General features: G+C 37.7%; 1 protein-coding gene across 18 annotated transcripts in view; it reads right to left on the reverse strand.

Annotated features, from left to right (window-relative positions):
* NRXN1 (neurexin 1) overlaps window positions 1–27500 on the reverse strand; it is a 4168553-nt gene that overhangs the window by 877583 nt on the left and 3263470 nt on the right. Inside the window, exon 1 of one of the 18 annotated variants that reach the window (XM_044054894.1) lies at window positions 6253–7352. The exons of 14 other annotated variants lie outside the window; for them this stretch is intronic. In XM_044054894.1, the coding sequence (XP_043910829.1) occupies window positions 6253–6538 (286 nt within the window). In that variant the 5' untranslated portion in view covers window positions 6539–7352. Of the gene's footprint in view, window positions 1–6252; window positions 7353–27500 lie in introns of those variants that run through there. 3 more of the 18 variants (XM_044054881.1, XM_044054887.1, XM_044054874.1) reach the window with 3 other exon arrangements.

The following is a 27500-nucleotide window of genomic DNA, read 5'->3' on the forward strand; positions in this document are numbered from 1 at the left end:
GAAAATCTGAAAAATTCTCACTGCCAGCTCACAAAATCTAATTTTATGCAGTTTTGGCAAACTGTGATTAAAGAAAAATATATTCAAAATGAATGCACCATTGCTGGGAAATAAGTATACCATTGGGTGCATATGGCAACCAGCTGAAGGTGGCTTCCTAACTCACATTCAAATTGCAGTGATTCTTTCATTTATTAGCACAATTTGTAATTGTACTGTACCCATGAGTAGCTTGTGAGTACTCCCAAACCTGTCTATGGCTTTCCCAAACATCCTCTCCATACTAAGAAACAGATGACCCCTATTTATTTAGTCTAGATCCAGAACCAAGATTGTGCGTACAGGTAAGACCAAAGAAAGTCACTGCAAAACATCAGTTCCTTGCAAAGCCATGAGGTGACATGCTGTGTCCCCAGGAATCAATTTTCATTGCAATTGTTTTGTCTGCTTTAATCTTAGCCTTTGTTACAATCTTAGACTAAACAAACGCATTCAGCATTGCATGAAAGTACATCTGGACTGGCACTGGAATAGCACAGTGAGGTAAGGGGTTGCCATTTTCAAAAATGAAGATAGTAAAGTGTGTTTCTTTTACAGTGGATGATAATGCTCACTCTTCCTGGCAAATCCTATTGCAGAGTGTTGGAAAGCAGAATTTATCCAATAGACGATCCTATTCTTATTTTGGTGAGGAGTAATGTGGATTTTATTCTAGCCTTAAGCAGTTGATTGCATCTTTGTCACTGCACAAATACTGGAGGATTGTGAAAGTTTGCCAGTACTCTCTCAGTATGTTTTGTGGATGTGGAGAAGGTATTTGACTGCATACTATTTTTTTTCTTTTTTTGTGATGTTACAACAGTATTGGTTCTTAGGATTGCTATTGCTACATGCTAATTGTTCATGTCTGTTCTGGCTGACATTCCACACTTTCTAAAACAAGAAGTGATCATGCATTTTAAAGTCACAGCAGTGATAAATTTAAAAGTATCCCTGAAGATAATTCAAAGCAGGTAGAGATCAGAGCAATGTCCTATAAGGTTTTATATTTTTTCCTGGAACTCTGTGACATTTTCTAAAGTTGATGCTTGTTAGATTTTTTTCATTCTTTTCAAAGACATGGGTTTAAATACTTCTAAGTGGACTGAATCATATATAACAATTGTTTACTTTCATTCTGTTAACAGCTCCATAAGTCATTTTACAGCTACCGGCTATTTTAGAGTTGGATTCTTATTCCTCCATCTTTATTTTCAGCAGTATTATACCCATTAATACCCTCTCCAGATTAATTCTGCTTCTCGTTTATAGTTGAGCTCCCTGTCTTACTTCATAACTAAATAGCAGCAGAACTTCCTTCATCTTGGCACTTTTGTGGATCTTGTACTCCTTCTACATATGAACAGTTATATACTATAACCTGCAAATATTTTCCATTGTTAATATTCTCCTTTACTTTTTTTCTCATTTTAAATTCTGACAAAATCCTGGAAAATTATGACATATCTGCTTACTGAGCTAATACAAACGAGTCATCTTAGTCTGTAAAGTAATGAAATTTCGACAATAACCAGCCTTATCTTTACTACTGCATAAGAAGAAGCTGAGCAAACATCCTCTCCACTGAGCTATGAGTAACTCCTGTACCAGTTATGTATTACAACATTGGAGTGTCTTTCCTGATCTTTAACAGTGAGCTCACTAAATATGAAAAACTGATTCCACAACAATACCCTAATAGTCAGTCCCTCACAAAAAGTAAACCGAGTTTGTAAACACTTCCTGCTGGAAGAAGACTATCAGCCCCCCTTCCATCTTTTCACAGTCTATATTCAATCTGAAAATCAAGATCAAGTGAGCTTTTGCCCTTTTGCTCCATGAGAGGTTTCCTTTCTCCCTGAGCTCACCTTAGGATACCTGTGTTACTCTTTGACAGGTGTACCACTACCATCTGACACTGTTTCCTGATGGGGTGGAGCCCAGATGCCAGGGTGCTTGGAGGCAGAAATGAGAGCCCCAGTGGGGCTTGCCATCCCCCACCTCACTGGGTAAGTGAAAAACAATAAGATAAGATAGAATTTATATGGTATTACAGTAACGCATGACAGATTTCTAGGATATTGCCTGTCTCTGCATTTAATCTGATGTATTTGTTTTTCTGATTATTGTTGCACGTTGGCTGTTATCGACTACTTATTGAAATATACTGTGTGACATTGTGTGGTTATCCTAAACTCTTCAATATGTTAGAATAAATCCCACACTCCAGGACAAATGTTGACATTCCTACAGCAAGAGAGCAAAGCCTAAGCAATGTCCTTGTGACATATTAATCACGGTGGCACTGCTTAACCAATATGATTGAGAAAGCTGAGTAAATAAACCCTAGGCTAAGTGATTCACTGAAGGATTAATAAAATGATCAAGCAATTCATACTACAGATAAGCACTGTAATGACCATCTGTATGACAGGAGGTGACAAAAATTGAATTACAGCTAAAAGCATTGGCCATGCTTCCTTTGTTGTTCATAATAATTTGACACTATTACACTGACTTAGTGGGAGTGCTTTGAAGAGACTAGTGACAAACATGATAAGCTTTTGAAATGATCTTATAAAAGGATATCATCTGGTAATGTAGTAATGTGACTTGTCTTTCTTGAGCTCAGCACAAATTGTTTTCTGATTTTTTCTTCAAATAATGCTGCATACATTCATTCAAAACCATTCAGCAATAGAATTTATAAAAAAACAAAACAGAAAAAGCACTTTGTATGGTTGCATACCAACAAGCTGATGAATTTGCTGTTATTACTTTTAATCATTGCTGTCCATATATGGCTTTAAAGACAGTTTCCTTCCCAAACATATTCATATCATTCACAACAAATCTTTCATCTCATCACTAAAATCACACATTGTAGTTATGATATGCCTGCAAATATTTAATCCAGTAAGTTTAAAGATAAAGATTTAAAGCACTTCTAAACAAAATGAATGAAATAAAGACAACCTGCAGAGAAAATAGAGAAAACAAGGACAACATAAGATGTGGAAGTCTCTGACCTTCAATGTCTGAACAATACATATGTTTTCAGGCATATTTATGAGATGCACACATAACTCAAATACATTTTATGGTACACAGATTTTTTCATATTTCTAGAATACAGTTTCTGATCTGTAATAGTTACATGAGTAAGTATCATAAATATTTCTTAAAATTATTAGCTTTTTTATTCTGTGTTCAATCATGTCATTGCAATCCAAGACGGAAGCAAAAGTGCTCCACAATCTAAACACCATTTTACTACACTCTCATCACTGATAATTTATGGCTTTTAGTAGGGTCTCATACTGCTAAAGCAAAGCTACTACCAATGTGACAAGACATTATTTGTTTATTCTTTGCAAATGCCTTAAACAAATCAATAATGTGTATGCTTTTCAGGGGAGCAGTGCTGGTGTAAAGATGCTTATCAGGAATCCATCGGTGTCATCCCAGTTCTGATTACTGTACTCTAAAATGAACATAGACAGCATCAAAACCTACATTTCTCACAGTGACAAGGCACACAGATAGGAAGATAACTGGCCTGAATCCCCAGCAAGCAATGAGCATATTAGCTGCAACACTTGATATTTTATGCATGTCCAGTTCCTCTTAACAGTTTCTTTGCAGCAATCAGCTTACTGCAGTCGAAAGAATTATTGTTTTCAATATGTTTAAAATTGCTATGGACTTGATTTCAACTTATTTAATTCAATAAGGTGGACGTTCTTTGCTCTATTTATTCAAATGCTTCTAACTAGTACACTAAACAATGACTTTAACTAAATATTATGCAGGCACTGATGCAACTTTTATAAGCTCGGTTAGCTTTATACTGTCCTTAGAACAACTCCATATTTAGAAATTTGAAAACAAGTTCAGTTGATTTAGCATACAAAGCAACACATCAGGAAAATGACTTTGGTAAGCAAAGTAACACATGTATAAACAAGAGTGCTGCACAGTGAGTCAACTATAAGATATTACCACTTCATATTATGCCTTTACCCTCAATGATATTCAATATTATACCGAAAAATAATTATGGACTAAAAACAAGCACACCACAACAAATAATAAAAATGCAGATCAGCACATGGACTACCAGTTCTGAAAAAATTAACAACTTGACTTGTCTGGGTACAAGTGGCTTGAGTTAATAATGCATTTGATGCATGGAAAGTTGTAAAATTGAGAAAAATGAGCCTTTATATTTTAATCAGCAGCATTCATTTCATCAGAAATGCAAGCCTCACATGTAATAACACATAATATTAAACTCCAGATCTTACACTCCATGACTTCTCAGATAATCTGGAAACATATTCCCTTGCTAGTGGCAAACACAAGATTTCCAGATAGTTGTGAATATTATTTTATTAGCATTAGCAGTCAACTGTATCTACAATAACAAGGTTAGGAGTGTTACTGTATACTTCAGTGGAAAATTTCAAGAAAGCACATGGATTTTATGTTATAAAAGACAGCATCATAAATCTTGTTTAGCTGCATGGCTTCATGCAACCCAGACAATTTTAAAACAAATCATCTTCCTAATTTCTAATGGAAGCAGATGATTTTTCCATTTTACCAACAAAGCCTTCTTTCACTGCCCCTAGTGTTTGTAAACTGTAGTTTGCCACTCTTTAACACTGGGTAAGAAAAAGAATGTAAACTGTTTCAAGTCAAGAGATCTTTTTTCCCTTTAATTCACAAATACTTTCTGTTTTTCTTTTCTTTCCCACTGTTTCTATATCTGCCAGTGTAATTCATAAACAAAACTACACTGGAATAGTGAAAATCTCGTTTCCCCAACACAGGCCAGTAAATAATGCTTGCGTTCTGCAGGAAAACCTGATGTAATATCAGTTCAAGGTTAGATTTACACACACATTCATTTGCAACAACTGAACTAAACTGACACAGATGCAAAATGTTTGAGCTAACAGATATATGCAGTTGTGGATCATAACCTTAAACAATTTACATTCAATAATTAGGAAAACTTCAATTCATAGGCTGCAGGGTCCATCACAAAATAGGTATTGGAACACCAAACGCGGGTACCCAAAGTGGTAGCCCTGGCTTGCTATAAACTGATAATATCCAAAGGAGCTTAACTCAAGAGAAAGCTGAGATGCAGTCTTTTTCATCCTGCACTGCGATACGTTCTACATTCACAATATTTCAAAATGAAGTAAAATAAAGTTGGTGATGTCTTGAGAGGAAATGCATATAAGAAATGAGGATGCTGAGAACGTATGGCAAACTGCAACTTTGATTTAACCATCGTTGGTTGCAGCAAGCCTGCAACTGTCATTGCAAACACATTAATTGTGCACAGGCAAGCGGGTAGCAGTATATGCGCTTTTGGCAATCGAAATTCAAACTGGCGAATTTAGGGGAAATTGTAGGGAAAACGACCTGATTGGAATCAGTGGTGTGCGTGTGTGTGCGTGTGGGCGGTGAGTAGCTTCCTAGGAGTCATAAAAACAAATCACCGTTCGGACGATGGAGCAAGTGTGACAGATCTGAAGTCTGACAGTTGCTCCCAAGTCGAGTCGCAGAGCATTGTCGCACCATTATTGTCTGGATGACCCTTATTATTTTCGTTGTCATTGTTCTTTACAGTGCCTAACATTAATACTTACGCAGAGAGCCCCTATACGGGAGGCTAAGTCAATATTTAATATATTCTCTCTCTCTCTCTCTGTAGATATATATATATATATATATATATATATATATATATATATATATATATATACATGTACACACACACTCACATAGACATTCAGATCCATTCTACATCTGAACTAGAAGTGAGACCCTGTACTGCAGCAGTATGACCCCTCTGACAATATGTAATGTTAATAGTTTTCTTTCTGTGCATGTAAGTGTGCAGGTACACCTTTGCAGCCTCTGTTTCTAAACAGCACGTCTCCACTTTACTCAAGAAAACAAAATGGCAAAATCAACTAATTTGTGATTCACACTAATTACTGTACCCTGATGAATTTGGAGCTACAAAGAAAAGGGGGAAAAAAGTTGCTGCCCAAGCATTTCGCATACCAAATCACCAAAAACAAATCTCAAACAGTGATGGATCCAGGTGACCAAACCAGTGTAATATGCCTTTATAAATTCTAAAGGGAAATCCATACTTATAGACAGACAGATGAAGATTAAGGGACCCACCGTGTCCACCCCGCAGAGAAGCCGGTGATCTGTAAATAGCTATAGGTGCAGCATGATGTTTGCTACCGTGGAAATGGTGGATATGATGAGATCCTAAAGTCGCAACACCCCATGCCATCCCCAGAACACAACTAAAAGTCAAAGGAACTATCCAAAGCGCCAAGCGGACCAAGCAGGGGACAGGCTCAGTCCTGGAATTCCACACACTCGGCTGGTACATGATGATCCCTGAATCGGATAAAAGACTGCACCTTGCATAAAGAACCTCAGAGTAGCCTAGTTTCATAACCCATCATGCCGGATTTCAGCCTTCTTGCAAATGCCTACTGTTCCGCTGGTAAAATCCGAAACAACAACTGCACATCCTGAGAATCACTTTCACTTGAGGTTATAAAACCAACACCATAGTAGCTGAGTGCAGAGATCCTCACTCAGCAGAACACCCCTCTGTTCTTTGGAACTCTACAGTTTTTTGAGTTTTCCTCGGCACAACACCATCATAATCCACAGGGTATCCAGCACCAAATTAAACTGTCACTTCACAATCAGGTAGGAAGCAGAAAAAGTGCACTTCCATTCAGCCCTTGCTGTAGCCCGATAGAGAGTCAAAACATACAGAATTTGTAAGTAAATGAAGCTAACTCAGGGTTATGGATAGATGAACCAGTGCCAGCAGCGCCGGAGGATGGAGCACAGCGCATCCTTCTGCAAGTAGCTGGAGCAAACCACGCTACCTCGGAGAATGCTATGCAAATCTGCAGCCTCAGCCCAGCAAATCACCAAAGCCTGCAAGCAGTGCAGAGGAAGAAGCTATTTTAAAACAGGGATAAATCCTTGTTTCACAATGCACTTCGTAGTTTAGCACCACGGTACAAGAAAATTAAATAAACGCACAGTGAGAAAAACCGGAAAGGACCCCCACTTAACACGTTCTGAAGAAACAAATGAGCACAGACAGTGGCAGGGCTGTGTACTGAGAGACCAGATGTTCAGCTCACTGAAAGAAGAAAGAAACTGTAAATGTGATTGGACTACGCCTCCCCCACCAGGTGTTGTAAGCTTTAAACATTAAATATGCAACGGCAGGTTTTAAATCTCCCTTTGCAGTAAAGGCTGATTCCGAAAGCCCGCTCTGCACATGGCAAAACGTCAATTAACAATAGTCAGCCACAGAATTCAGAATTACAAACAACCTGTAATAATTACATATTTGCAAAGTCTGTATTAGACGGAAGAATAAAACCGGATTAAAATATATGTAATACAGTTAATTATGACGACAGACTGTTCCTCGCTATTGTGTGTCTCGGCTAAAAAGTACGCCCTTTCCTTTTCAAAATCAGTGCGGTTGACTATTTTATTTCTCATTCATTCATTCCTTCATTCATGCCTGCATTCTCCGATTACACAGTTAATGCAGCGCATACTGGCTTGTGAACAAAGGCCGATTACGGCAATCAGTAGATACATGTCTGAGAAATCTATGCAGCACAGGACGCCAGTCTCTCTGTCTGACCCCCCCCCCCCTCACACACACACACACACACACACACACACTACAGGTTATCTGAAGAATTGATCTAAAACTACAACACAGGAGTGACCTGCAGACTCAGAATTAAAGGCACCCGACCCCACCCGAAAATTAAATTCCACTACTAGAAAGAAAGGATGTGCAGACTCAGAAAGACACCACAGCTAAAAACGAAAAGCAAAGCCATATGTTGTGGGTGATGAGCGCTGACTGCTGCGCTGCACCACTTTGCTGTCTAGCATTTTAAGTAATTTCTCAAGTTTCCTAATTAAATAAATTGAGAGTGAAGGAGAAGAATAATGGTCATGTAACAGTATTACGGTATTATTTTTTAACTTTGATTTCTGAAATGTGTTACTTCTTCCTATGCACCATGATTCTCAGCAACATAACTGAATGAAAGTATGGCTGAAAGTTAGAAATGCCAATGTCCCTCGTCTGTCCCAAAGGGGATTAAATATTTGCACAGACCGTTAAATATTGCAATGCAACCTGTTAAATCAGTACATTTACAATGACATACGCAACAGCTATCATAATTTAAACTCCTACTGACTTAATTGTGCAAAAACCCAAAGCTCCAAGTACGTGCCTATTCAAAACAGGAAGTCCCATATATTATATGTAGCTGCCAAAACGTCAGATGTCACAGATTTCTAATCCAAATCTCTTGATATGGCAGAACTTGACCTGTACCCAGCTGATTATGTCTATACAGTGGGAGCCTAGAGTACATATTTTCTAAAACATTGTCATTTGTCATATTAACACAAAGTCGTGCCTTACCACCAAGAAGGAGCACAAACCTCACAAATATGTCAAGCAAGAAGGTATTTTCATCTCTCAATGTAATCGAGTTTATCTGTAAAACACAAATCTGAATATGCAATCGAACAGGGTTACAGAGCAGCCTTTCACCTTTTTTAATTTAATAGGGACCAGCGATCAGAAACTTCTGCTTAGGAACGCTGAGGATAGTGATAATATTGGTAGGTAAATGCTTAGTGACAAATAGTGCCAGTGGAGGGTAGTGTCAGAAACTCCAATGAGATGCGTTCAATATGGTTTGATCATGAATGTCAATTCTTTCCTTGAAAGAGAACTTTTTATGAATCTCTTGACAATAAAAAAATGTATATCTTTTATAAATTTTTATGTCTGGTGCCTACATTGCCAGTCCTGGGACTTCACCAGAAAGGGTTTGGGTACTTTTTCGATGTCCACTGGAATGACCATTTTTGACCGAATTTCATTTTACTGCCACTCCAAACAATGTCTGTGAAATATTTTTTATTTAGCCCAATTTAGTCTAAACCCATCGCTGTGTATTTATAAGGTGCATTTACTGTTAATAGGTTTTATTGTGGCAGACTTTTGTTCATTTCTGATTCTTTTTTATTTAGTCTTGTCACATTTTTTTATTTTCTGATTTATGTGTAGTTTTTAAATTGTGCTGCATAGCAGGACCTGCTGCTCTGCTTGGCTGGGCTGATCTGTGCTGCGTTTCATTACAACACACTGCTACCTGTTTGTGCCTTTCGGCTTTTCCCGGTTAGGGGTCGCTACAGCGGAACTCCGGTCCGCTAATGATTAGCAGTTGATTTTTACGTACCGGCTTGCCAGGCCTGACGCACAACCTTCAGCGAAGGTACGCCCATTCACGCATGTCTCCACGCAGAAGACGCTCTAGCTGAGAATCGAACCAAACAGCGTCTTACTGTGAGGCGACAACACTACCGCTGCACCGCCACCGCGGCCCCTTTTTTACAACACACTGCTACTGCCAGTTCTAAATCATTGTTGCCTTACTACTAGTCCCAAAGACATATTTTATTGACCAGATTAGTCCCACTAGGCTAGCAGGCTCTCTTCATGGAAGAGCAGTGGTGGTATTTATACTGCTGGGGAAATTTAGCCAGGGTATTGGGAAACTTTCCCTGCTCTTTTTGATAGGTGCCATGGGCTCTTTTACATCCATGTGTGGTACCACCAACTTGGGCAAATGGAGCCTCAGTTTAATATCTCATCCAAATGTTGGTACACTGCAGTGTAGCATGTGGAAATAAAGCCCACAACTTTCTACACCAAATTCGAGTGTGTCACCTGTTGTGCCACTAACACTTCACCAAAGTTTTGGTAATTTAGGATACAGTTTGTTTGTTTGTTTGTTTTTCTTGTAGTGAGAGTAGCCAGTTGATGGTGTCTTGGACATTGGTCATGTCAAATTATGACTGCTTCATGTTTAACTTAAAATTTATTTTTTTGTAACTGGTTGTGAGCTGTAAGTGCAGCCTTGAAATTGTGTTACATAGCAGGGTTGTTCTATTTGCCTGGCTGCACTGTGTTGCATTCCCTTGATGGACACAGTGACTGGGTTGAGCAGTTCTAATCTTGCAACCATTCCCAAAGACATCTGGGAATTTTATTTATTTATTTATTTTTTTGGTGGGATAAAGAAGTTAATATTTTTGAAGCATTCTGCTTGCTCCATATTAAACTAAAAGTTGTTCTTTTCCTGACTTATGACTTTTAGGTGAAACATTTAAACTGTGCTGTACATCAAGACTTGCTGTTCTACTTGATTGTATTGCTTTGAGCTGCACTTCCTAGATTCACACTGCTAAAACACTGCCCACTTCTATCTGTAATATCCTTGCCACCAATCCCAATGACATAAGGGATGCTTTTGTTTATTGTATCCAATTAAATATGCATTTTTAAAGTAAACTTACTGCTAATCTGTTAATGCTTTTTACTGTGCCAGAGGTTTGTTCATTTGAGACATTTTATGTCTTTTTTTTTCTCGTAAAAGTAGTATGCGGTCTGGGCATTCTGTTTGCTTCGGGCCTAATTTATATTTATTTTATTTTGACCAGTTGTGTTTAATGTAGCTTTTAAATTGTGCTGGTCAGTAAAATTTGTAGCTCTATTTGCTTCTCGTTGCTACACTTCTTTGCTGGACACTACTGCTGGATTGACCAGATCTAAATGGAGTTGACCTTGCAAAATTATGTATAGTAGAGGGGCATACTGCACTGTACATAATCAATTGGGTTGTTTTAAAATGCTTATAACTTTTATGTAACATTTTTTTTTATCTTGTTTGTTTTTCTCGTTTGAATAGTTGCTAAATATGGCTTCTGGTACAGCCATGTGTGACACGTTATGAACCACTAGTATTTGTTCTTTTCTGGAAATCCTTGTTGCTACCACTTTATTTGTCTGCCTTAAAGTGCATGGAAGATTGCGATTACACTCCAAAACTGGAAAAAAGATATACCTGCAATGTGTTTCTGTAGCACAAGACCAGACTGTAACTGTGCTTTCAGAGGTATGTAACATTTGTTACACACACCCTAACCGCTGTTAGTGTCTGCTATCAGACATAGGACATTCCTTTATTCTCCACTCTTCCTGAATATCATTCTTCATACATTCGTGGAAGTTTACAAATATTAGTCTGTAAGTTACTTATTTAAATTAGGACAGTATTTAAAAACTGCCTCTGACTTTTTCCTGCAATTAGATTTACTAGCTGTCTATGCAACAGCACTCTCTAAATGCTTTACTGGCTTTCAAAGCTGGTAAAACACTTCCACTTTTTTTTACTTTTTTTTTCTGTAACTGGTAGTATATGAAGTAGATAAAACTCCATGCATTACAAAGGGTTATGATTGGGTCTCACTGATCCTAACCAGTTATTATGTGGTCTCAGCATGGATGCCATGATTCACATCTTGAGATACATTTCTTGGCATCAATGTCTCAAACACATAATAACATTGTTGTGATCAGATAACCAGTCATAACCCTCTATGTTACCTATTGGTCAACTGTTACAATAGCTCCCTGTTGCTTCCAGACCAATTCATAACCATCAGTAGCAGCTATCGATATCTGTATATCCCCCTGTACTTAAGTTAGTTATTAACACTAACTATATTTAGCTGCAAATAAAAAGATGGCAACATCATCATAAGGGGCATTATCTCAGCTCTGCACTCCTCAGGTTAGACAAAGATGGGATGATAGCTAGCTGCCATTTCAGTGCCAGGATCTGTAATGTGATGAGGGACAGATATGACTATGGCCTAGAGGTGGCTCATGTAAGTGTGAATGACCTGAGGTGCTCTTCCAACATTATAGACTCTGTCAAACAGTACCAAAATGTAAACGTTAGTATTAAAAAGATCAACGCTGAACACAAATTGCCAAGGATAAATTATTCTTTAACTGCATGTAATGTTTAAAAATAATATTCAACAATGGTATGATTTAATTCATAATGGTATTATCTAGTCTGTTCCTAAAGATATAGATAATATAATTGCATGTATATTTTGTGCCAGTTTCACACTATTCATAATCACTGAAGGTCAAAAGTGTTCCTAATCCCTTCCTCCTCCCAGGATTATTATGGAACATGTTGTAACTGGCACAATGGCAGATCAGGTAGCATTGTCTCCTCATATCTATAAGTTCTCTGGTCTGATTCTTGACTGGTGTGCCTTTTGTGGAATCTGCTTGTTTTCCCTTTGTTCATGTGGGTGTTGTGGGTTTTGTGTTTTTTTCCTACATTCCAAAGATGTATACCAGGTGGATTAGACATACTAAAATTGCCCATAGGTATGAGTGCTTGTGTGCATGTGTGTGTGTGTGTGTGTGTGTGTGTGTGTGTGTGTAGTATTGAATAACAACAGTGGCAGGTCTAGCCACCCACCAATGTGATCATTGGCTCTAGAAGATTGCCACAGTTAATATAATATCCTCACCCCATGTGAAGAAAAAGGGGTCGTGAATGGATAGAAGGATATCCAAACTGAACTTTCTAAAATTAAAAGTATCACCTGCATGGGTCCTGGAAATCTGCTCACTTGTGTAAGTGGCAGAGCCAATCAGACCCTCTTCAAGCCCCTCCTAATACTGTTCAACTGAACCATGACTACAGTGTATGCTCTTAAGGCATAGGAAATGGATATCATTATGTATCTACATTATAGGGGACCTCCTCAGAATTTGAGAATTATAAACTCATGAGCCTAACAAGCCAAATTTGCAAAGCTATGCAATGTCTTATGTCTGATTTCATAAGGTTCAAAAAAAAAAAAAAATCTTATTGCTGTAGATCTTCAGCAAAATGGTGATGGCAACATGAAATCATATCTACTTAATTTAGTAAGCTTCTTCAAAAGCTTGTCTTGAGCTGCAGAAGACACCTGTGCAGTTCACAGAGTCTATTTGAATCTGGCCAAGGCCTTTAACACTATCCTCAACTGTAAAAAGGTTAAAATCCTAAATGTATACAATTATGTTGCAAGATGGATAGCAAACTGGCAGAAGCATATACTACACAATGCTGTAGTCGAAGGAGCCTAATCTGAAAAGAAGGTGATGCGATGCATCCCTCACATGTCACGACTCGGACCCTTTCTGTTTAGCACTGCTTCTTGGATCTCAAAACTACAACCCCAGGCATAAGGCTACCTTGAGTTGCTGATGTCTGGAAGCTGGGTGTTATCATTTGTTCAGCATCTAATGTGTTACAAACAAAGCTAATCATTGCTCTTATCGTCCTTGTCGTGTTTCTTTTTACAGGTCCACTAGAGATACAACAAGAGATATCAGAGATCATAAATGACCATAGTCTTGCCAGTTCCTTCAATGATCATTGCCCCATGCAGAAATATGTATAACACGTAACAAGAAGAAACGCTGGGTGCAAGCAGCTAGTACAAGAAACACTCGGTGCAGGAAGCTAGTCCCTTTGGTTTGTGGTTTATTAAGATATATAACATGTTTTCATCACAGGCAGTCAATATCCCAGTAATGCATAGTCTCCGTGCTATCTTCAGACTTCCAGGCACCAGGGCAATATGAATGTCACACACACAGCCATCTATGCTCCACAAGAAGCTTCATCAGAGAATATAACAAAATTGACTTTTTTTACTCATGCAGTATGATTTCAATATTTTAGAAAATAAGGCCTATTACCCATCTTTTCTTTAGATCTAAAACAATAACTGTTATTGTTGTTATTATTATTATTACAAATATTTCAGATAAAAATAACTATGGTAAAGACATACATAATTGTTATATACATAAAAATCATATGTGAATCACAGGCCTAAAGCAGATGTCCTATGCTGACCATCTAACTCAACTCCACCTATAGTCTGTCGCATATCGTCTATTCAGAGGCAATCTCTGCTTAACATACAAGGCTATGTCAAACCCAGAGCTGTTGGACATGCTACACTTAAAGAAATCCCAGTCCCTTAGAAACACATGCTCCAGGGATCTAAACCTTGTCATCACAATGAACAAAGTATGCTGGAGGGATGGGTTCCTGACCCATAGACTCCCCAGACTCTGGAATAGACTGCCCATACATGTCAAACAGAGCGCCTCTTTGGCCCTCTTCAAAAGGAACCTTGATGATTGGATGGGAGACAGGAAATTCACCCTGGAGATCACGTCAGTCGTCCTGCTAGACAGGGGTCCAGGGAAATAAATACTGTGGGAAGAAATAGCCAGGGAATTGTTATGGCTAGGCTTGTATAGGCCCTAGGGCCAATAGCCTAGTACCAGCCTATGAACCTAAGAAGAAAAATATTTATAAATATCATTCTTTTTAGAAATAAAGATTAAAGCAACTCATAAAGAAAGAAATCCACTCTTTGTCTGAATAAGTTTATAGCTACCATCATTGTATTAAAAAAAAGAAAATTAGATTTTAATGAGATTAGTTGAATATAGTATCCCTATGTAAATTCAAAATAAATGAAATAAATGTATATGTTCTATCTTTCAAGATATGATGGAAGTGATTTTGCTTTTTATCCTGCATAATTAATCTTTTAGTTGTCATAGTTACCAAAGTAGTTCTTCATTATGCGATTAAAGTTGAGTTATTTAACATGTTAAGAAAAAGTAATGTTAATTCACATTTTATTTTGCTATTCTGAAGATTATTTATAAGAGCACAATGTGAAATCTACTACTTATGTACCACTGGGTATAGCTAATATCAGTAATAAAGTCCTACTAGAGAGAAGGAAACATTACAATACTCTGTTTATGTTATATATCCTGCAAGCCAAGTATTTTAAGGGGTAATGTGTACCATGCACTTATCAGCGTACAAGCATTCTTTAAGAATTCATGAATAAAAAACATTGAAAATAAATATTATTATGTAGGAACATTTTAATACCTTCTCCCATTTTGATGTATCTAGTCCACTGTATGAAGGAGTTTTTCATAAAGGATATTTATATCCATCCATCCACAACTCTTTTTTACTGTTTTTACACATGGGGTCAGGGTGCACTTAATCAGTGACAACCATCTAGAGCCAAGGTTAGCCCTCCTTATTAAAGATATGTTATACTCCAATGTCAATTCCTATTCAAGATTATGTAGGTGCTTATGCTCAAGCACTTTACAATCAAAGTTAAATCATGCATCAAAAAGAGGCAACATCGAAACAGCATATAACGAGATACATTTGTAAGAATAATCTGGCAGTTAGCACAGACGACTATGTTTACAAGGTGCAAACACACTGTTTTCTGTGGTCTATGGTTGAAACCTATCAGTCCTCATTTGCATACTGTGTGACTCTAATCAAGTCAACTAACCAGGCAGTGCTCCTGGGCTGAACCTAAAAAAGGTCCACGTCATTCAGTGACCTACACCAATTAATACTACCATTATTACTACTACTAATAAAAATGATAACAGCAGAAACAAAATAGTAATCAAAGAAGAAAATAAGTAAAACAAGTAGGTAATACAGTGAAATTTGTTGTTAACGTGACTGATTATTGGGGTAAACAAGGCAATCATACATATACAAAATCAAATAAGCAGGCTATCAGGGATCTCTTAAATCTACCTAGAATCAGGACCCTCTCAGCCAATAACCCTGATAGGCAAAGGCCTAAATGACAGATGAATTGAGCTGGGTTATTAGGACCCCTAACAGCCACTGATAGTATGTTTACTGGGATTGAGCCATCATATAACTGGTCAGAAGATCTGGTAAATAAGAAGGACCCAAATCATATGTGGATAAGTAAACCAGGATGAGAACTTTGTTAATGACCTTTTGTCTGATTGAGAGCATGCAGTTCATTAAGAATTGACAAACAAAAGTTGCCTGACAACAATGCAGTCTTCACGGAAATCATTCAGCATTCTGAACCTTCGATTAAGGTTATATATTTTGCTGATTAGTCTTTCAATCTGCAGTATGGTGATTGATTCATAAAGAGGAACATTTATGTCTAACACTTTAGCAAAGCAGTTATCTTGATTATGGCAGTGGAACTGATCACCAGCAACCAGGAAGGTTGGTGAAAATTAATATTATAAAAAAAAAAAAAAAAGTATATATATATATATATATCTATAGATATATATATATATATATATATATATATATATATATATATATATATATATATATATATATATTGAGAGAGAGAGAAGATAATAAAGCAATAAAATTGAAAGAGTCATAAAATTATAAGAGCAAAGGGTGGTACTAAGGAAGAGTTGTACTTTTTAGTCAGTAGTTTGTTTGAAAAATTGTCCTGCAGGTTGATGTGTCACTCTAGGTATTCATGAGTGATGATGGACGCATACATCTCAATTGTCCCTGTGCTCAGGGATGTCATTTGTACAGATGTTGGCTTTGTCCATTTTAATCCTTTTCCAGATTGGGGTCTTTCAGAAATAAAGTTGTGAATCAATTTTATTAATTACAGCAACATTTAGATTGCTAGACTTGCATTATTTCTGAAAATGTATATTAAGTCATGGTATCTTTTTGATGTCAGTGTTTAATATATTAGTGCTGCTCACTTCAAAGTGGCTCTCTTTGTTCTTAATTACCTCAAGATTTTGTCCCTCCTAACTTTTTGATTGGTGGCTGAGTTGTTGTGAATTATGTGATGGAGGGTAAAGATAATTTTCCGCTGTGAAAAACACATTAAGTGGCTTTAACTGTAAAGCTTCTAGGGCTCACTTGTGGTAACTGAAAATGCAAATGGACGGAGTAAAGTGTTCTGGAAGCAGCTCAATATGATTGAGTTGAATGGCCAGACATTTCACTAGTTTTAAAGTTTCAAAAAAAAATGGGAGGTGTTTTGAAGACATAATTCAATAGTTGAGAGATCGATGGTCATCTACTAGCATATGCCTCTTCTGAAGTTGTCAGCCGTTTAAATAACAGCTTGAGAGGGTTTTTCCTTAAACCATAAATATGGCACTTTAAGTTAAATAATTTCAAGCAGCCGAGGAGTAAGTAATTCAATCTCTCCTGCAGTGTGTTCCAGGTACACATTATGATCTAACTATCTATCTGTCTATCTATCTATCTATCTATCTATCTATCTATCTATCTATCTATCTATACTATTTATAATAAAAGTAATAATAATAATTATATTAAAAAAATAAAAAGGGGGTAGCCACCAACCGACAGCTACAAACAATCTGACAAAGGCAGTTCTTGGTATATAGAAGGGCTCACTCCACAAATATATCAAAGCAACTGAGTTCCACCAGTAAGGAAGCATATACAAAAACAAAAAAAAGAATAATTATAAGAGAGACAGTGAGAAATGTTTAGAACATTTACATTAAAACAGAGTTTCATTTTGTTATTCATAACTTCAAGGCAAGATTAGTGGTTATGAGTTTCCTAACAACAGTAATGACATGAAGTGTATTAGAGCTTTAATTTTAACTGCAAATCTATTCTATTTTCCATAGGTTTCACTTCAACACTTAAAGGCAAGATGAGCAACGTTATCTTCACAGGCAGAGGAGCTTTTCCAAGAATTTGAACTCCACGATTTAAGCATCCCTTCAAGATCCAAATTAGAATAGGCTGCAACAAAATTAGATGCATCTCAACTCTCTGAAACACCAGCTAAGAAATGGAGAAATAGAACACAGAAAGTGACTGGAAGCATAATGAATCCAGACATCAAAAATGCAGTCAGTTTAACTCCAAGGGAAGAAGATACATGTAACAGGATTGTATGGGAAGACAAGGTTATAGGTGCAGAATTTGTAGTAAATAAGACACAAGAAAAGAATTTAAATGGATTTTTAGAATCATTATCATAGTCCAGCAGAGTCAGGTTGTTTGACATACTTTTGGATAAAGAGTTTGGTTCCAGTCCCTCACATAGGGATACAGCTTTAGAAACTCCAGGACAATCATTTTATAAAAACAGGGAAAGGCTGTCACTGCAGCACAGCACATTTCCAGTGATCACAACATGTAACCACAATTATTTATCAGGAGGGGACATTAACACCATGAGTACCCATTTGGTAGCTCACATCCCCAAATTGGTCAAAGAAAAGAACATAAAAGGGGGATACATTGATGAATTTGAATTAACAGATATAGATGGGATACAGAGACTGGTAGATGCTGAAAAAACAGGTTCCAGGGACTCAATGGCTGCTCTCGTGGTGTCATATACGATAAATATCAATAAAGAGATACCCAAAACCTGGGATAATTGGTCATTGGGTTTTTTATTATACACAGCAGTTCTTATAGAAAAGAACTCCAAATGGCATTGCCACTGTTGTCATACTTATTGACAACTGGGAAGCTGACCATGCACTTGGAAGAGTAATATGGATAGCTTACGAAAAATTCAGAAAATCAAAAGCTTTCAACAATGAGACCAGATGGGAGCAAAGTCATCTAGACACATGGTTAAGCACAATGTTAGAAAAAGTCAGCTCAAACCAACCAAGACTTTCCCAAGGATTCAAGAAATAAACTCATGCTGGGCTTTCAGCAGTGGCCATTGTTTTTGGTCTAATTGCTGAATCCACCCAGCTTTCAGTTGCTGGCAAAAAATAAGCCACTCCAGGGCAACAATAATCAACAATGTCACTGCAATAACAGGCAAGAAAATTCCTGCATTGCATGGGAGAGGCTCTGTTTGTGTAGTTAAGAGACGCAATCAGCAATGAGCATGCAACCTCACAGCAAATCATCCTTCCATTAGGTTTGAAGCACTTTTATTTGAGTTAAAAGACTACCATAATAGGGTTGCAGCTAATGCATTGATTCAAGGTTTCTCCAAAGGTTTCTCATTGCAATCCATCTCTCCATTCAAAACAAAGTTATAAAAAAGCTTGAAATCCACTCAAGGGAATGATGCTCTAACATAAAGGATCATTGCAGTAGCAGAGGAAGCATAATTTGGTAGATTCCTGGGTCCATTCTCCTCTTCCACCTGAGGACATTTCTTGCCATTCTCCTCTTCCACCTGAGGACATTTCTTGCCATTCTCCTCTTCCACCTGAGGACATTTCTTGCCATTCTCCTCTTCCACCTGAGGACATTTCTTGCCATTCTCCTCTTCCACCTGAGGACATTTCTTGCCATTCTCCTCTTCCACCTGAGGACATTTCCTGCCATTCTCCTCTTCCACCTGAGGACATTTCTTGCCATTCTCCTCTTCCACCTGAGGACATTTCTTGCCATTCTCCTCTTCCACCTGAGGACATTTCTTGCCATTCTCCTCTTCCACCTGAGGACATTTCTTGCCATTCTCCTCTTCCACCTGAGGACATTTCTTGCCATTCTCCTCTTCCACCTGAGGACATTTCTTGCCATTTTCCTCTTCCACCTGAGGACATTTCTTGCCATTCTCCTCTTCCACCTGAGGACATTTCTTGCCATTCTCCTCTTCCACCTGAGGACATTTCTTGCCATTCTCCTCTTCCACCTGAGGACATTTCTTGACACCCCCCATTGGATTAACCAAGAAAAAAAAGCATGTGAATTCTTAATATCAAAGCAATATTCCAGCACCACAGAGGTCACACATTATCTTTGTTGCAGTATAACAACATGATTAGGGAAGCATTAAACAGCCAAGGCACTCTCAGCATGGTTACACATCACACTTATTTAGAATTGAAGGAGCATTCGACATGGCCAGAGAGGGGCAGTCCACTGATATTTTGAACAAACCAGTAGATGGAAATCAAATGCCATCTTAAATTACATCAGATAATGAATTTGTCTGTATTTATTGCATGTATGTCATTAATTCTGGTCATTGATCAATCCTTCATAAACAGAACAGCTCTCAGATCACAAATAAGGGTTAATGGAAAAAAAGTCTTGTCTTCATCCCCACACGTTACTTGGTCGAATGGATAGGCATACTGGGACTACCCTGACTTCAATGTCTGCCTTTGCAGAATGACAAGTCAAGTTGAGCAGAACTTCTGATGCATTAATCATTCATTTTGGAGGAAAATATTTAGATTTTATTCCCAAACACACTTTACCCAAAAATGTGACTGATTTAAACATCTTCCAGCAGAATTTTCCTTACATGGCTTTAGTGTGGTCATCTTATTGCTGCAGTAATACTGGTCAGGAGCTTGCAAGTCTTCAATGATAAAAATTATCCACAGGCTTCTAAATCACAGAATAACCAGAGGATCAAAAATCATGGGTTTCAGGGTGATATATCAACCTGTTCTGAACACAGTGAACCTAGAGTTTGTTCAATGAAGATGGAGTCCATTTGAGTTATTTAGAATGTGACCTATTTTATCTACAGGTAGCATACTACGTACAGAACAATTATTTTTCAAGTATCTCCTCAGCAAGCAACTCTCAAGAGCCATCAATTTATTTGGAAAGGGGGAACAGCATGTAAACATGATGGTAGCATGTAGCCGCCTCCCCCTTCCTGTTATTGCCACTGTCCTTTATAAATTGATTAGAGTGTTTGAGTGTAAGGGATTTAAAGCAGTGTGAAGTCTTGAGTCAATGTGGAACTCAGAAGGCATTGTGCATACTCCTGGTTGTAAAATGAGTTGATCAGAACAGGTAAAGGGTATGCCAACCTGCTGCGTTTTATTCACTGACTGTTTTGATTTTACATGGTTCATTTTGCAAGTTATTATTAGAATGTTGAATCCAAAAATGTTAATGTTCCAATTACTTGGTTGTTTTGACAATTCAAGAAATGATCACAACAGCAATTGAATACATCTCTGGTCTTTTTTGCGAACAGGTTTTTGTTTGATAAATGCAAGTTGTCAGACAGCAACACGGCTGTCATGAAAACAGCTCAGCATCCCATCTTGAGCCTTCAATTAAGGCTTATATATTTTACTGATTAGTCTCCCTGTCAGCAGTATGGTGACTGATTCATAGAAAAGAACGCTTTCCACCAGTCGGGGTAACATTTTCATATTAGAAAAGTAGGTCAAGGCTTCAGATGTAGCGGCCTTTTCTTTTTCTTCCTTGTTATCCCCCCTTTCCTTTATGAATTGATTAAAATATTTGAGTGGAAGGGATTTAAGGCAGTGGGAAGTCTGGTGTCAGTGTGGAACTCAGGTGGCACTGTACATGCCCTTGGGGGGGATGAATTAGCCAGAACAGGTGGGGGCATGCCAACTGGCTTCATTTGATTCACTGATTGTGTTCTGTTTTTAGATGGTTCATTTTGCAAATTATTATTTCAATGTTAAATCTTATAATTTGCTATTGCTGTTGCTCAGGTTATATAGTTTAAACAGGGGCTTTGCTGTGGCTCAATTAATACTGCTTAGTAAAGGTATAGTACCAAGTCTAATGAGGGAAGTATTTTGGATCTTGAAGAATACCTTCAGTACATGTTCCTTTGTAATGATGGGGGGGGGGGGGTGACAGATGCAGGGATATGTGGACTTTGGATGGCCATTTCCATGGTAAAAGCTGCACTGAACTTGTTTGCCAGAATATTGGAAATGTATTTTGAGTCAGAATAATCTGTGCCATTTTGAGAAAGTTCCAGATAATGTTAGATGTCATGTCTTAATTTTCTAATATAGCGAATGTTTTCCAATTGTTCTGGGCTTCAGATAATCTGAGTTCATGGTTCGCTTTGGTAGATCTAATAGTATTTTATTCAATTGTTTAGTAATACATCTGACATAGATTTTGTATATGAATTTTTTGATCTGCTGTACACTTTAATGAGTTTATTTTTTATTGTACAGTTGACATACACTGGTGGTGGTTTGTTTTTGAATTTCCCTGTATAGTTAGATTTGATTTGGACTGCCTGTTCGATATATTTACCTAGGTGGGCATAGAATATCTTTGTGAAGTTACATGCTCTATCCACATTTGGGTTGATGCTGCTATAAGTGAAATTTGAAAATTCCTCTACAATTTGATAAGGATAATACAGTATTTGTAATTTATGTTTGGGACTGAAAGAATTTGTAAATGTTACTTTCTAGAATGTTCTTCCATATTTTTCTGTCCATTGTTTCTATTTGATTTTTGTTGTTGCCTACTTTCTCCTTGTTTGTGTCTAATAATATCAAATGAAAATATTTAGTCTTATGTATTCTGGTCTCTTGTTTCATTTATTACTTTCCTAAGCTGAGCTTCATCTGGCAGAAAGATAGTTTCATTTTTCTGCCTTCTTTCACTCATCCCTCAGTAATGTTAAAGTCATTCTATTAAACAATTTAGATGGCTAAAGACGGGTGATTCAATTTGTGAAATATGAAAGCCCTCTAAAATGCAAAGGCTAATCTTCATTTATAAAATCCCATGGTGCGCACTTATAAATTCAACTAAATGATTTTTCCACATTTAACTAAACATTGATACTTAGTAGAAGTATCGGTTCCTGCTTCAGAAATTAGAAATGCCTTCCTTTCAGCAATCTCAATCAGCAGATCATAGATCATGGGTACAGTCAAAAACCTGTAATCATCTCAGAGGAAGGAGAAAAGGGTGATATTAAAATGATTAAGTACTGGTGGCACTTACTTTGAGAATAAAGGGGAGACTGCAGTAATTCACAGAAGGAGCAGTTGTCACTAAGATTATTTATTTTCCCTTTACTTTCATGACTTGGGCAAATGACTAATACATACTTTGTTAACAAGTGCTCCGACAGCAAGATTTTCTGCATTATTATTATTATTTATTTATTTATTTATTTTTTACAAAAGAATCATTTGTCAGTCACCTAACCACCTAATAATGCACAAAGTGGAACTGAGCGTGTTATTTTACTCATTATTACTTGGTTTGACTTTTTCACTGCTGATTAGACACATCAGAAACTAAACAAATCACTATCTAATACCGATCAGTTTTCTGCAAAGTGATATCAATGTAATCCAAGTGGAAAATTAGCAAAGGTTCCTAGGTGTTTATAAGGCTAATGATCACAAGGACCCTTTTAAGACTAGCCATGCATCTAGGAGAAGAAGAACTAGCATGTTAGCTAATGCTAAATGCAAGACTAAGCCATTTCTGTAGTACTTGACTTTGTCAAGAATGAATCCAGCTAGAATAATGGATATACAGCTTGAAGATCCTAATGGATAAGGATGTAAGTGAGTTTCTGAGGTCAGCCCAATTGTCCTGAGGGATTTAACTGATCTATGTCTTGCTGAGGGAACCCCAATTATGGTAAAAATCTAGTACTGCATTCCAACGCAGAAAATCTTGGGAGAGTGTGAACCTAGAAAAAAGAATGCAGGAAATCCTGACAGTCATATCAGGTGTGTTGAAGCATCTGGCAGCAGCAGCTGGTCAGTGTGTTGCTGGACTCTTCAGCACACCTGACAGTCAACAGAAGAGTTCATGTCCCATAGGATGGACATCAAGGCCCACTGCTGTCAAGTCTCCTGCCTGGATTATTCCAGTGTCAGTAGCATGGAGGAAAAGGTGAACCAAATAAGTCACTGCTGAGGCAAAAACAGAAAGAATTAAATAAATAAACAAATAACTTGAACACCAAGCTCACCCACGAGAGTCTGAGAGTAAAAAGCTGACATTGGCAGTTCTCTTTTATACTGCAAGAGCACTGAGCTAAGAGTAATAGCCTAAAAAACAAGGACCAAGAGAAAGTGCATATGAAACAATAATTGCATGTGACCCTTTCTGGAAATGTATAAACACTTAGCAAGCAGTCCATGCATGTGTCTCCTTTGATAGCAAGCTGTCCATGCATGCGTCTCCTTTGACAGCAAGCAGTCCATGCATGTGTCTCCTTTGACAACAAGCAGTCCATTCATGTGTTTCCTTTGATAGCAAGCTGTCCATGCATGCATCTCCTTTGACAGCAAGCAGTCCATGCATGCATCTCCTTTGACAGCAAGCAGTCCATGCATGTGTCACCTTTGACAACAAGCAGTCCATTCATGTGTTTCCTTTGATAGCAAGCTGTCCATGCATGCATCTCCTTTGACAGCAAGCAGTCCATGCCTGCATCTCCTTTGACAGCAAGCAGTCCATGCATGTGTCACCTTTGACAGCAAGCAGTCCATACATGTGTTTCCTTTGATAGCAAACAGTCCATGCATGTGTCTCCTTTGATAGCAAGCAGTCCATGCATGTGTCTCCTTTGACAGCAACCAGTCCATGCATGTGTCTCCTTTGATAGCAAGCAGCCCATGCATGTGTCTCCTTTGACAGCAAGCAGCCCATGCATGTGTCTCCTTTGACAGCAAGCAGTCCATGCATGTGTCTCCTTTGATAGCAAGCTGTCCATGCATGTGTCTCCATTGACAGCAAGCAGTCCATCTAGTGTCTCCTTTGATAGCAAGCTGTCCATTCATGTGTCTCCTTTGACAGCAAGCTGCTCATGTGTGCACCTCCACTGACTTCGATCCATAAGAACAAATCTATCCTTTGTAGATGATGTGAAGATGGAAAGACTATCAAGTCAAAGAAACTGAAGTAGACAGTCCCAAACCACCGGTACCGAAGCAATGGCGAACACAGAGACCTTTATGCAGCATGCACATGTAACTCTTGTGCTTAACAACAAAAACTAGCTTAATTTAATGCACTAAGTGCCACATAATGGATCTCAGGGATATGATAGAATGACGCAGTGTCTATATGTGGCTATTTTACAGAAGCTAGTTGAAGCCTATGGCATTGCAAATTGCTGTTTGTTTAGTGCCAACACTGTTGTTCTGCACTTTTTACAATATCTTCCTTTAATATGCTCAGTAGGCCATAGCCATGATTTTTTCTAGTAAAAGTTTATTATTTGCCTTACAATAATTAAGTATGTGAGTATTGTAGTACTTTTTACTCAGAATCTCCTTTGATTGGATGGCAAGCAGAAATATAACAACTGTGGACTTAGTGAAACACTGAGCAGAAAACAGAATTTTTACAAACCTGTCTGCATGTGAGGGATATACAACAGTTTGTTAGCATATTCCTCCCTCAAAAATAAGAATAAGGTAAACGTTATTAGTTTATTTGTCAGAAAGGTATCAGTGAAAGGGTTATAGATAGTCTGAAGGAAATTTCAGCTCAGATATTTGCACATGAAGGAAGGATAAAATGTAAGAATACAATAATGCAGATCTATTTAAGCTCACATTTTACTACTTGCTAAGAACCAAATCATTGTATAATTTTCTTTCAGTTCACCTCATCTCAATCTTAATTACAGTGCTTCACCAAGGAGCATTTTGCAAAAGATGTAACATGCAAAGAAGCAAATTTAAGGAAAATCAACCAAAATATATATCAAATTAAATAAATATTAATAGTTGGGTGCAATCCAGGTGATGATGCCTTACTAATTGATTGCTATATTTGATTACAGCCATGGCAGTATTGATACTTAAAATGTTTTACTGTTACTTATCTACAAAACTAAAAAATGGTCAAGAAACATGAATGTACTAAAAACGAATCCACAACTTTAATATTAATGTAATATTAAATGATTAAGTTCTACATAAAGAATGAAAGCACTTACTCTTGTATTTTCTGTGTTTTTAGATTAATATTAAAGTTGTTCATAGGTTCATAGGTAGGTACTAGGCTATCTGCCCGAAGGCATTTATAAGCCTAGCCAGAATGTGTTGGCTTTCGCCGCCCCCTTAGATTAGTTCCCTGTGCCTCTGTCCAGCAGAGCCACTGAAGTGATCCCCGGGGTAAACTTCCTGTTTCCCATCCACTCGTCAAGGTTTCTCTTGAAGAGTGTTAGCGAGGATCTCTGCCTAATGTAGATTGGACTCTTGTTCCAAATCATGGGAAGTCTCAGGGACAGGAATCTATCCCTCCAGAACGTCCTATTTATTATTGTGGTGATGTTTAGATCCCTAGAGCGTGTGGCTTGAGGGGATATGGTTTTCTTTAGGTGGAGCATGTCCATCAATGCTAAGTTGGACATGGCCTTGTATGTCAGGCAGAGATCACCTCTGAGTAGGCGGTATGCAACTGAGTACAGCTGGAGTTTCTTCAGTCGAGCTGCATAGGGCATCTGTTTGAGGCCGGTGATCCTCTTGGTGAGGTACTTCTGTGGTCTTTCCAGCTGTTGCAGATGTCTTGTAAGGTACATCCCAAATGGCTTGTGAATTTGTTTTTAATACATTCGTGTTTCTTGACCATTTTTTTGTTTTTATACTTCTGATAAATATAACAGTTGTTTTGGAGTTCATTGATGGTCTTTTAAGTTATCTACAAAACTGACAAGATTATTATAAGTAAAAAAAAAAGTACTTGCAAAGTTTTTCAGTTAAAAGTTGAATGGTTTGTCTGAACTGTTTCAATAGCAATTGGTTGGCAGCATTATTTTATAAGAAGTGGGTGAATGTAGTTTTGGCATGACAAAAAGACATCAGTAACTGTCTAGCACAACAACACATTTTTAAAAGCTCATCCTATTTATTTCACAGGGAATCGTTACTAGTTATCACACTGCATACTAATGCTGCACTAAATTACATTAAAAATTTCCTTCTAAAACTTCCATTTAGGGAACTGCAGCCCATAGAACACGTGCACATGCACATCACACATATGCTCATGCATGTGCACACACACTCAAATGATTGCATGCAAAAAAATAGCCATATGCAGTCTGATTATCATCACAGCTTCATAGCAATCACATAATGAAAAGATTTTAAATTAACTGGCTGAGGTAATAACTGCATATATATAGGCAATTACAATTAATTTGTTACAATTTTAAGGAAATTGTCAAGTATCACAAAATATTTACCACCACTAAATGTACTGACGGAGAATTTGCTGTGTTTTCTCTAAAAACATAGGACATTTTTCATCCCAAATGCGTGAACATTGTACACAAAACATGCATGCTTACATAATATCACATAAACACACAGACACACATACACACATGCACATGCACATAGACACACACACACACACACACACACACACACACACACACACACACACACACACACACCATGCGCATTCACACAATATCATATAAAGACACACATACACACAGACAGGCACGTACTGAAATGTACAGATGCATACAGGTACATACACACACGCGTGCACACATGCACACAACATGCACACAGACACAATATCAATATCAAGACACAGATACACACACACACACACACACACACACACACACACACACACACACACACACACACACACACACACACGTCTTAACTAATTCCGTTTCAAGGCTGTTTTAAATGCATGACAATACACTAGAATGTGCACCTGGCTTTATGTTCACATTCTTATTTCTTCCTGCTGTGGGCTACAGCAAATTACTGTCACATAAATGTTTTACTGTCTTAATATACTGAGCATAGTCTGGCCTTTGGTACTCTATTGAATGATGTAAGCAGTAACGTGGGTGGCTGAGATCAGAATGTTGAA

This window comes from Protopterus annectens, chromosome 1.part2 (assembly GCF_019279795.1).
Source record: "Protopterus annectens isolate FY-2018-M chromosome 1.part2, PAN1.0, whole genome shotgun sequence".
In the NCBI taxonomy this organism is placed as follows: domain Eukaryota; kingdom Metazoa; phylum Chordata; order Ceratodontiformes; family Protopteridae; genus Protopterus; species Protopterus annectens.